The sequence below is a fragment of the Pipistrellus kuhlii genome, unplaced genomic scaffold, assembly GCF_014108245.1.
Source record: "Pipistrellus kuhlii isolate mPipKuh1 unplaced genomic scaffold, mPipKuh1.p scaffold_m20_p_11, whole genome shotgun sequence".
Lineage (NCBI taxonomy): Eukaryota > Metazoa > Chordata > Mammalia > Chiroptera > Vespertilionidae > Pipistrellus > Pipistrellus kuhlii.
Window position 1 is genome coordinate 14,536,204 of NW_023425416.1, and position 12,128 is coordinate 14,548,331.

At 46.3% G+C, this 12,128-nt stretch overlaps 1 protein-coding gene across 3 annotated transcripts in view; it reads right to left on the reverse strand.

Annotated features, from left to right (window-relative positions):
* Nucleotides 1-12,128, reverse strand: part of CACNA2D3 (calcium voltage-gated channel auxiliary subunit alpha2delta 3) — a 773,665-nt gene that overhangs the window by 371,860 nt on the left and 389,677 nt on the right. For all 3 annotated transcript variants that reach the window (XR_004986777.2, XM_036430835.2, XM_036430833.2), the window contains exons 10-11: nucleotides 10,574-10,663; nucleotides 1,998-2,111 (exon numbers count right to left, since the gene is read on the reverse strand). Coding sequence is in view for 2 of the 3 variants with exons in the window: in XM_036430835.2 (XP_036286728.1) it covers nucleotides 1,998-2,111; nucleotides 10,574-10,663 (204 nt within the window). In the remaining variant the exon portion in view is untranslated. The remainder of the gene's footprint in view (nucleotides 1-1,997; nucleotides 2,112-10,573; nucleotides 10,664-12,128) is intronic.

Sequence of the window (12,128 nt, forward strand, 5' to 3'; positions counted from 1 at the left end):
TAAGTAGATGAAACTGTTTTTGTGCACCGCTGAAATTTCCAGGACTCTGGTTCCAATCAATCCTAGGAAGCACCTGGCCTAAAGTCAATATTGTTCCTTTGGAAAGACATGTTAAGATTTGTGTTTTGTCTGAAGAATTATGACTGTGCAGCCCTCATCCTCTACCCCTCTCTGCAAGCAATGCCATGATGTTACATAGACTATTCCGGCAACTGCTCTCCATCAAGTATCACCCAGCGGGAGGGATTCATGTGATTCTGTGCATGAGACTCATATGACCACACATTAGGTGTTGATGGAGCTGCTTATTAAAAGGTCCCTTCACTTTCTTATTTTATTTAAGATGGTCCTATATTAGTCAAAATACCCTTCAACCTGCTGTGAGATGCCATGGCATCCGTGAACCTCCTATTTGACTGCACCCCCATTCACTGGTGCCGTGGCCTCCCTCTCAGCCTTGTCACTTACTTAGCTGCCCTCAGGGTTGGGCATTAGGTACCAGCCACGTGCCTAGCACTGTGCCGTGTGCGCTAAAGGTGCACATGTTCCCAGCCTGTTCCTCCTTTCACGTCACATACACTTATAGGGAATGGACTCTGGCTTCCAAATGTCCCCAGAAATTGTTACCAGAAATATAGCATCTGTGTCTGAAGTCAGTGCTTATTGAGGAAGTTTTGTTCAGCCAAATGTATTCCTGGATAAGTTAGGCAGGTACCCTGTCAGAGCCCTCTGTTCTCTTAGTATACCCAGCACAGCTAGCTTTTCCTCCAGCCTCAGAAACAATGGCTGTTTCTAAGGGTAAGCCCCAGGGAAGAAGGTGGTGACCATGTGGGAACCAGGTTGTACAAAGGTGTGTACATTTAAAAACCAGACTCACACCTGGTGAGGTAAGATGCCAATGTTATCATAGATGCATGGGGACCAAGAGTCAGCGAGGGAACATGGACCGAATCTCACATCCCTCCAGGGTCCCTGCTCCCCAGATATGGTTGAGCACAGTTGTCATTAGCCTTCTGTTTATTTTTTTTTTTTGTCAAGTGTGCATAGTTAGTTCAATTCCCAGAAATTGAACATACAAAGCAGAACAAGCAGGATGGACTTGTTCTGGATGGTCTCAGGCACCTATAGAGGATGCCGTCTGCTCAGGATGTAGGAGAACACTTTGTAATGCCCCCAGGTTAGCGCCCTGTCCCAGTGATTTCATTTCGCTGCTGAAATGCCACCCTTTAGGTAAGACAGCGATCCCCTGCTGCCCATCTGCTGATTGGTGCCCACCTGAAGAACTGATTGATAACACAGATTCCTGGGCCATAACCTCAAAGATTTTGATTCCGTAGGTGTAGAGGGGGGTTTGCACATTCACAACTTAGGAGCTGTCCCCAGCAATTTCAAAATGGCTAATAGCTTGAGGAACCTCTGAGTTAAGTACTCAAAAGGCATCAAAAATATTAATATCCAATCCTAGCACATGAGTTCAATAGATACGTAAATGTCAATTGGAGAACAAAGTAGTAATTAGAATAGAGAACATACTCAGACATGCATGGGGAGCAGCACTGGGGGAGGGAGGGATAGCGAGAAGTTTCTGGGTGGTCACAAGGGCTCAACAAGGAACTGCAGCAACACAGAATATCATAAAGGAGATGCTGCAGGGCTGCCGGGCTGACCTCACCATCCACGAATGCTGGTCCATCAAGCAACTCTGGCTCATGGAGAACGGGAGAAGCACTGCCCCAAGTGGACAAAGCATAGGTCACAGCAGATCTTTTCCCTGAACATGTCTTTACGGGGCTCTTCTCTCCTCCAAACATTTCATTTTGAGAACAAGGAAAGCCATAGTTTCGTTGTGGTGAACCAACAAACACAAGGCTGAGAAACCAGAGGCCATTATGAGATTAAATCTACACGGGACACTTATCTGTGGATGATCCGGAGGTTTCCACACAGCAGAGATTCTGTATGGACTGCACTTCGTGGCTGGCTCAGCATCCACTTACCTTCCGCTCGGGCCAGTTGTATTTGGCAAAGATGGTGTCGTAGGTGTCCACTGCCCCGTCGGTGATGAGCATGATGGCCTGGCTGCAGATGCTGCCTTGTCCTGTGTGGTTGAACTGTGGAAAGAAGTAAGTGCAGAATAAAACAACTCATCGGAGATACTCCTCTGTGTATCTGCGAGGCTTCAGAAGCAAAAGGCTGTGGGCTTAGGGAGCCTTTGGGAAGGAGAGCACACGGGCACCACCAGTGCAGAACCTGCAGGGGGTGATGCTCTGACAACTAGGAATGACATACAGACCACAGAAGGGATTTCTGAAAACCAGGTATGAGGTGGGAAGTGATTTGAACACATCTAACCTTGATCACCTCCCAGTGTGGAGGCCTTCAGAACACAAGCCCAGAGGAGTTGGCACGACCTGTCAGGGACACATTCTACGGGTGGCAGACCATGTGCCAGGCAACATCTCTTTCAAAATCTGAGTCTGGTTTGAATGGGTCAATGGGTACAAGCTATTCTATATAATAAAATCAAGTAGGTTTTGGACATATAGAGAATAAAGTCAGAACCATAACAATTCTGATTAGAAGTTTAAGCACCCTTGGTTTAGGGCTTGTCTTAAACATATAGCTGAAAGTTTGTAACATTTGGTAGTAGTTTATGCATGTGAGTATGCGTAGCATGCTCAAATTCCAAAATTGTGCCCACTTGTGTGCAGAGCCTTACATGTCCTCAGCTTTCAGTTTTACATAACATTGAAGAGTCCCAACCTTGGTGAGAGGTAGGCTGGCAGCAGGGGTGGGAGGGCTAATTGGGCTTGCCAGAGCTTCATGTCCTTCCCCAAGTCAGGAGTGAAGACTTCCCTCAATGACTGTCATTCACTCTGCAATTCCAAAAACACCGTGTCCTTTAAAAACCCTACAATGATGTCACAACGCCAGGGCATGGGAACCACAAAAAGTCTCTAGCTTCAGACATCAAACTCCATCCACTATAACCTCTAAAGTTTTTTCACGTATTGTCAAATTATTTACTAAAAGCCCACACAGCGCTGGCAATATAACATACAAAAATCCCTTCCCTTGTGTAGTTTATATTCCATTTGGGGAGACATAGAAAAACAAAGTAAATTATATTGGATGTTTGATAATGTGATGCTAAGAGGTGGGACAAGAAAAGAGAGAAAAGGGATAGGACATGAGAAAGGGGTACCTTTAGAAAAAGTTGTCAGGGAAGACCTCACTAAGAAGGTGACACTTGAGTAACTTCTGAAGGAAGTGAGTGTCTGGGGTAGTGCATTCCAGAGAGGGAAAAACAAACAAACAAACAAACAAACAACAGTGCATAGAGCCTGGCTGGTGTGGCTCAGTGATTGAGTGTTGGCCCATGAACCAGGAGGTCACAGTTTGATTCCTGGTGAGGGCACATGCTGGCTTGAACCCCAGTAGGGGGTGTATGGGAGGCAGTCAATCAGTGATCCTCTCTTATCATTGAGGTTTCTATCTCTATCCCTCTCTCTTTTTCTTTCTGAAATCAATAAAAACATATTTTTAAAATCACAGTACATACAATGGCACTCAGTGGGACTGTGCCCAGCATGTTCAAACTGTTGACCATGAAACTGGAAAGGGATAGAAGCTTTTTTTGGGTTGGCTGCTGACTCCTGGTGAACCAAAGAGCTAATAAAATATTCAAGTTGAAGTTTAATGCCCAGTCTTCATGCACTTAGAAGTCTGATATAGAGATTAAAGTTGTAGTAACTTTAAAGAAGACTATAATTGATGGATGGATGGGTGGATGGAAGAAAGGAATGACTTGCCTTGTGACCACATTGGGACAGAGCAAAGCCAACTGGCAACATCCATGGTGTATCATAACATAATGGAAAGTGCTGAATCCCATCTCAGCACCACAAGCTATGTACCTGGGGTGAGTTCTCACTTCAGAGTGTCTTTTTCTTCATATATATGATGGAAATACCATGCTTACATGCTTGCTACAATACAGGTTAAATTTCATTATATACTGGGTTATAAGTATATACTTAACCTTTACTAAGACCTCTGAGGTAGGTAATATCATTATCCTCATTTTACAAGGCAGGGAAAACTGAAGCACAGAGAGATTAGCTAACAAGGTCACACAGCTACTACCTGCCATAGCCAGATTTCAATCCAGGTAGTCCAGCTCCAGAATCCACTCCCAGATTCAGCACACTCTATGGCCTCCCAATAAGATCCTTGAGCAGATAGGGGTACATGGTAGGACTCCACAAATATCCATTTCCTTCTCCTGTCTCCATCCTGTCCAGGTTTCCAGGGTCACTTGGCATTAACAGGGCTACTCCCCTGAGAGTGAGTGAGTCTGCCTTACATTTTGTGCCCTAGACACTGATCTCATTTAAGTTCTGGCCCTGGCAGCCACTCCTGCATCTCAGACTGAACAAGTATCTTTGAATTAATGAGCAGACATGGCCCATGACACAAATGAGTAGGTAGAAATCCTGACAACCAAAACCATCACACCACAAAGCTTCACATAACTACTATCCTATCATCTTTATTGACATACCAATATTCTAGAAAACTCGCTGAGAGAGATAAAAATTGCAAATAACATTATCTACCACTTCTTCCTGAAACTTCCTGAAAGATCCATCATCTCTTGAATAGAAAGCATCAAAGGACAATTCATACCTAAGACTCTTTGAACTCCCATCTCAAAATCCTCCCCTTGCTGCATCTACCAATCCCACTAGTATATTAGGATTCTTACTGGTTCTTAACCAGCCTCTTCCTTCTCCCCCACCTAAAGGACACTCCTTCAGTCAGACTTCAGTCAGTCTCAATAAAGGACTTTGTCTTTTCCATATGAGACACCGCTAAGATCTTATGGTCAGAGTGTACCTGGTTCCTTCCTGCAGGAAGGAAAACAGCCTTGTAGCCTTGTCTCATCAACAGGTTGTTCCGGAGATATTTTGGGGAGCTTGCATCCAACACAGCCTTCAAGCCACTGAATAAACCCAGTAGCAGGCCATGGAATAAAGGTGATCTATGCTTTAAGTCACAGAGGCTGCAGAAAGGCAAAAGACAGGGTAGCTTGGGGATGTTGTTCATGCAACACTTTTGAAAATATCCTGGAAAAACTCTCCCAAATAAAAGGCAAGAAAGAGGGGGGAAATGAAGTTATCTGAATAACGCAGACGAGAAGAAGGATGCCCAGAGCTGTTTATTTAAAAACATCATTTTCCTCTCTGGCTGCATCCTTCGTATTCTCTGCAGCAATCTACAGTTGGAGAATTTGGGAGAACGCAATTAAATTCAAATGCTTTGATGAGTACTATCTCTTCTCTTCATATTTGTCTAGAACTTTTTTTGTGTGTGTTGAATAGCAAGAGTGATGAAAGTGTTTTCCATAATAATAACAGTGACAAGGGCCTGATGATGAACTACAATTAGCTCAGTGATTCATCAGTTAGCGGAGAAAATTTCAATGCATCCTGACATTTAAAGCATTTGGTTGTGATTAACAGTCTTTGAAATGTCACCGAATTTTATTTAATTGGCTAAGAAAAAATTTTTTTTAAAGGTAATCACTGCAAAGATCATATTCATCGCCAAAAAGATAATTGCGGTTGTCACATGACAAGGTAGATGCTAACTACTGTAGCAAACTGGCTCTGGGTTCTTACAAAGCCAGCCGAGATAACAGCCAGGAGGGTCTTAACAAGGGTATCTGAATGCTCCTTTCAAAGCTGTTTGTACAGTAACTGCAAGCCTTTAAGTCATCTGAGCAAATATTGAAACTGAAAGGCAGGTAAATGCAAAACAGAATTAACTGCATTTGGTTATAGTTACCTATGAGCTATTCTAAGTTCCAGGCACAGTCACAATTTCAGGTGTGTGTGTGTGTGTGTGTGTGTGTGTGTGTGTGTGTGTGTGTGAGGGGGTGGGAGGGAGGGAGGCTGGGGGAGAAGTGTGTTTATGTGTTTGAGAAATAACTTTTTATTTCATATTTGCTTTTAAAGGCAGGCATAATACACAGGAAGAGAAATCCATCTCGTAAAGATCATATCGGTGAAGGAAAAAATAGCTAGAGTTTCATTTCATGAGAGATTAACAACCTCTGTGTTTTTCAAAGTGTTTTTCTATTTAAAAGCCCAATGGCAAGAGATAAAATGGAAATGTCTTTCTCTATGGGATAAATGTGCATTAAAATATATATATATGGTGCCAACTGTCAACCAACCTCAAGTAGGGACATTTTGTACCTTTTGTAACATTTTTTGTATCTTCTGTTTCTTACTTTTCAGATTTACATTTGGCCCATAACTTTCTCTGATTGACCAGGCCCTAGAGGATTTTTCCAGGTGAGTCAGAGCAGGTAGGTATGTGGAAGGTTTTCCTGGTTCAAAAATACTTCTCTCAGCAGGATTCAAGGGAGGAAATCTGCCATGTGTTGGTGAAGTCTCTGGATTGTAGAAGTGTTGGGAGGGTAATCCACCCTCTTGGAGTACACAAAGACCCCATGCCTGAAAGTGCGCTCCTTAGACTGTGACTTGTGCAAGATTCTAATCCTATGGGTATGGCATGATATAAAGGGTTCCTGGGTCACTACGTTTGAATACTGGCACAAACATATTTCAAAAGGTCGGTTCATTGCAGGACTTCCAGGCCTTTAATGTGTCCAAGTGCACCGCGTATCTCACGACCTTGATCACAGCACCTATGGGGGGGCATCTTGGAAGGTCAGCATTCAACTGGGCATGCAATGGGAAACACTGGCTTAGAGGTGTCTGAGAACAAAATGGGTAAGTGGAAGGGAAAGGAAGAGAAAAGAACCGGACAAGAAAAAGAAGAGAGGGGAAGATGAAAGGGATACCATTGTAATTAGTTATTAAAAATAGGAAAGGAGCAAGGGGGACACCAGATATTAGAGGTGTGTCATTTGGGCAGCTTTATCGCAAAGCTGCAATTTCACACTGCCCAGGGAACCACCAGCCCATTCCCTGCAGATTGCTGGGGAAGGTGACTGGACAAAGTGGAGGGTAGGTGTGTGCACAGTGAGTCGGGCCGACGTCAGGAAGGTGCTTGCTGTCAGTCAATCCTGGGAACAGTGATCATTGACCAGAATGGACAGGGCCACTGTAGCCCATGAAAATCTGGGGATACAGACAAAAGAGCTCATGCTCTTGACTTGCTCTTGGCTCTCTGGCCCCTTTGGCTTTGTTTCTGCCTATGTTCTCTTTATAGACCCCACAGGCAATGGACTGATGGATCTCAATGAGAAGCACAAACTAAACTAGCCTGGATTCAAGAAGCCTACTCCACTAGCAACCAGGACCTCTCCCCACCAATAACAAAGGATGTTCCTGAGGCCTTGGGCAGAGACTAGGACCAAAGCATCTGGAGTGGGAGCTACTCCTAGAAACCACAGGCAGCCTGGCAGAGTTGAGGCAGCCTAGTGTCCCTAGTCAGGGAGATGGAGCTGCTAACTGAGCCCAGCACCACTGAGAGGGGACCAGGCACAGCTTCCCATGCTGACTTCCCAACCTCCGTCTACCAGGCCCAACTTCATTGGCCTGTGATGTGCACAGCTGTTCAGCGCCATACACTTGGCTTAACCCTGCTGTCACGCTCTTAAAATTCTTAATAACTTTCCATCAAGGGGCTTGCATTTCATTTGGCACCGGGACTACCAAATCAGGAGGCCAATGGTTGGTCTACGCCTGCCCCCATTTCACAGGTGAGGAAAGTAAGGAGAAACTGAGCACAGCTTTCTCAAGGCCACAGAATCAGGCTTCTCAGCCCAGCCTGCCTGACTCCAGAGGCCACAAACGTCACCAGAGAACAAGCCTCTTCTAACTCTCACTCCTGCATCACCTCTGCCAAAGAGCAGAAAAACAGAAGTCCACTGCAGGCAGGTTCCCAAACAGGGACTCCCCGGCTCAAAGTGGCCTTCCCCTCTGCAGATATGAGGCTTTGGAAATAAAAAAGAGCCAATTTTCCAATCGTGCCAAGTCCTTTCAATATTAGCTCCTAGAAGAGCCTGCTGAGGGCCAGAGCTCCGCATCTCCAAGCCCAGAGAAGGCATCTATCCAGGTTCTAAGCCAGAATTTAAAGGTGCAGCTTGGTCCTTTGCTCAGGCCAGGTATGCTTCCAAGTTATTAATAAGCTGTTAACAAAAATGTACTGTCCTAAACAATGAGGCTTGCATAAATGTTAATTATCCCTAGCAGACAGCCCCTTGGGGTGACAGAGGGAGTGGCCTTAGTGTGGCACCTTCCCTTCTTATTTTTCTCTTCTTTTCAGTTGTGGCATTGGCTCAGTGCTGAGGCCAAATGGCCTTCTGGGTGCCAACAGCTGTTTTGGTAGAAGGGAGTCTGGAATCAAGCCCTATCATTGGCTTGAGAGGTCAGTGTAGCTGAGTGGGAACAAGTCAAGTTTGGGAATTAGCATACCTGATCACCACAGAGGACGTGTGCAGTGTTGGCTAGATGCTGCCACCTGGGCCAGCCGGCCCCACACTGCTGCCTGGAGGCTCAGAGCAGTGAGGTCCCGAACCTCTGCAGGTCTCCCAGCTCCTGCAACACCTCAGCACAGTGGCCACCCCATTTAGGGCCTGTTCACTCTCAGCTTCACCCCAGGCCTTTTTCCTGAAAACCATGTTCCCAAGTCTCCCTAGCAGTCTTGATAAAGTTTATCAGCAGAAGAATACTGGAGGACACCAGGAGAAGCCAGGCTTCTGAGCGATTTCTCCCTTCTCTCTGCTGTAAGAGCGTGGCATTTTCTGGCAATGGCTGAATCTCCTCCAGCACTATCTTCTCCATGCCACACCTTTCATGGTTCTGCCCCTCTGGTGGGCCACAGTTAGTAGGCACCCTCCTTTTGTCCCTTCTAGCCTAGAGAGGAGTGCCTCCTGCTGGCATTCATCTGTGGATTGTGTCATTCCCTGTTTGATCTCAGCTTTTCCATCCCTGGTGCAACCAATTCTCAGAATTAAACTCCTGCTGTTTGAAATACCAAAGTGCTTTCTATTTTTCTGCTTTTTACCATCTAAACTGCTGCCTCCCTGATCCAAGCCATTATTATCTGTCACCCAGATGATTGAATGGCCTTCCTGCTATTGTCTCTGCCCACCTACATTGCTTCTAAACACAGCAGCCAGCCAAATGCTGCTGAAACCCAATGTGCCATCCTCTGCTCAGACAATAATGACTCCATCCCAGCCAGAGGGAGAGCCAAAATCCTTGCCAGGGTCTACAACGCCCCACATGGTCCTGCTCCTGGGACCCCATGACCTCATTCCCTAGCACGATCTCTCATCCTCACCTTGTTCTTGTCTCCTCATGGTATTATAAAAATACCAACCATCCCTGCCTCAGGGCCTTTGCATTCGCTGTTCCTCTTGCTAGTAGCTTCTTTCTGGAAGTATGCACATGGCCACTCCCTCACTTCCTTCAGGTGTCTCCTGCAACATCACTGCATTAGAGAGACCTTCCCTGGCCTCACTGTACAAAACAGCAACTGCCATCATGCTGACACATGGTGCTACCTTCCTCATAGGAAACATACCTCATCTGTCTTTGCTCACTAGAACTGGGATCACCAAGCACCTTCTGTAAAGGCTGATATAGTAAGTATTTTAGGGTTTATAGGCCATGCAGTCCCTAGTGCAGTTAATCAGTTCTACCGATGTAGTACGTGAGTAGGCACAGACAATACACAAGCAGGTGGACATGGCTGCATTTCAATCACACATGCAGGCTGGATATGGCTCATGGGCCAAACTGTGCTGACCTTTGCACTAACATGCAAGGTAAATGAAGACAAACAGTTGCCAATTCTGTTCCCTACAGTCTTGTCTGACATTATAAAGCATACAATACATGTTATCTAAATAAATGATCAGGAACTGCATTGATGAAGACAGTCATCATTTTCCCCACCACCCTCTCAGAGTAATGGGGACACAAAAGTCGCATGTGGTTCTAGCTACAGACAGGTGGATTCAAGGAAAAGAATCACCTGCCAACACCAACACATTGCCTGGGATGCTAGCAGGTGCTACTTGGAAAAAAACCAAAACAAAACAAACAAAAAAAACTCTTTGTTCAAAGTGTGAGACACAGCTGATTACACAGAATTCTTCCCTGGAGTACTTATAGGAGATTTGGCTATGGTACTGTTTATTGGGGATATCCAAGGGGCTGGAAGAGAAGGGAGGAGAGGTATAGCACACCCTAAACCTCGGGAACATCGTCACACTCATGGGTCTACTCTAGGAAGACATGGAGTTTCTCAGGTGAAAAGAAATCTGCCTTATAAAGTGTCGGGATATTTCTGCATCCAAAAGCATGGCTGGTGGGTCCAACCAGACTGCACCACCAACTCTGCCCAGCAGAGGGCTGGTTTGACCACCCCACTGGACCTGGTTCCCCAGACCTCACACATGGCTGGCCACCTCACCCTCCAACCCTGTGCGTGGACACTGCTCAGCGACAGCCAGGCCTAATCATAATGCTGGGCCACAACTAACATAAACCCCATCTAGTCTGTTGGACAAGAGAGAGGAGCTTACATCGCTGAGAATGTTGAAGGCCTCGTTCAGGGCGATATCCAGCATCCCGATGCCTTTGGCAAAAAGTTTGTCCAGGTGCTCCCTGAAGTGCTGAAACAAAAAGCAGAAAACCCATTAGTGTTTGCCCTGTTATGAGAAATGCCCCAACAAATTTGTTGCTGCTCCAACAAATGGGCAAGAGGAGCCCAGCACGTGCCCAGGGATGTGTTGAGTGTGTGTGATGTCCACTGAACCAAAGCCTCTGTCCACACAGAATAGGTGCCTGGCATTCTTTTTTAGCTGACCCATTCTGAAACCATTTATTTTGTATTGAAGGGAATTCTCTTCCCAAAGGCATCCACTCCGTGTGTTGGGAAAACGGGTCAGAGAAGTCACCAGGAGGCAGGAAGGGTGGGCTCATGGAAAACCTTTGCTGGCGGTTTCCTGGGTCTATGATTATTTTTCTTTTTTCTTTTGCAATGCCCTGGTTCCAAATAATGCCCCAAGCATGCCATCAGCATTGAGATGGTGACACCCACCCATGGCACATCTGCCATGGGACCCTGAAACTGATCACAGAATCTGAACAGGTCATAGGGACGGATTCTGGGTCATGGCTAATGGTTCTAAGACACTGTTCTGCCTGTGCTCCCTCAGGAAACACCAGGCCACTGTCACAGGGATGGACTGCAGGCTTGCCGGCCAACGGGACTAGGGCTTCAGTAGGCTCCTCAAGGCCATTCAGCTTTAATGACACCCAGGCCGAACACGAATCAAGGCTGGATTCAAAGGGGATCATTCACCCTGGGGCTATTCATACACCCGCAAGCCCTTCGCCAGCCCACCTGGCCCTCACAGTAACCACACCCCATGTTCAGAGCAGCTCTGGTTATCAAAGCCTGCTCCATGTTAGATTCTTAACTACCAGGTCACTGAGTCCTCAGAACAATCCTGTGAGGTTCCTCACCCACCTGTCAAATGGGGAGACAGTGGCTCGGCACCATGCCCAAATCCACTCACCTCCTAGCTGCCAGGCCCAGGTTCCTCCCATGTCAGCTTCACCCACTTTAATGCCCTCCTTCTTTCCAATATACACCTACTGCTTTTTTTTTTTTTTTTTTTTTTTTAGAATTTTGTATGTCAGGTACTGGCCATGAGCTTGGCATACACCTGGCTAGTCTGGCTACAGAATGCTCTTTCTTCATCCCTGTGTCTGAGCTGTGGCCAAGTCTACAGGAGATTGTCACTCAGATACTTGAGTGATGGGGGAGAGAAATGCTAAAGGCCCTGGAACCAGAAAAACCGCAGTGTCAGGAACCGAGCTCTGGGCATATCTGTTCTTCCTGCCTGGTGCTCACAGCCCGGCAGGACACGGAGCACCTGGCATGCCCTACATGAACCCCTCGTCAACAAATCCGGGCAGTTCGGGGGTCTAAGGAAGCCCAGGCGTCCTGGCCACAGAAGAATCAGGAAAATCAGAACAGATCGATCCACCTTCACCAAGCACAGCCATCTGGAACCTACTTGTGGGGGGTGGCCACCGAGAGGACTCGGGATTGGGGAGTGTCACATGCAC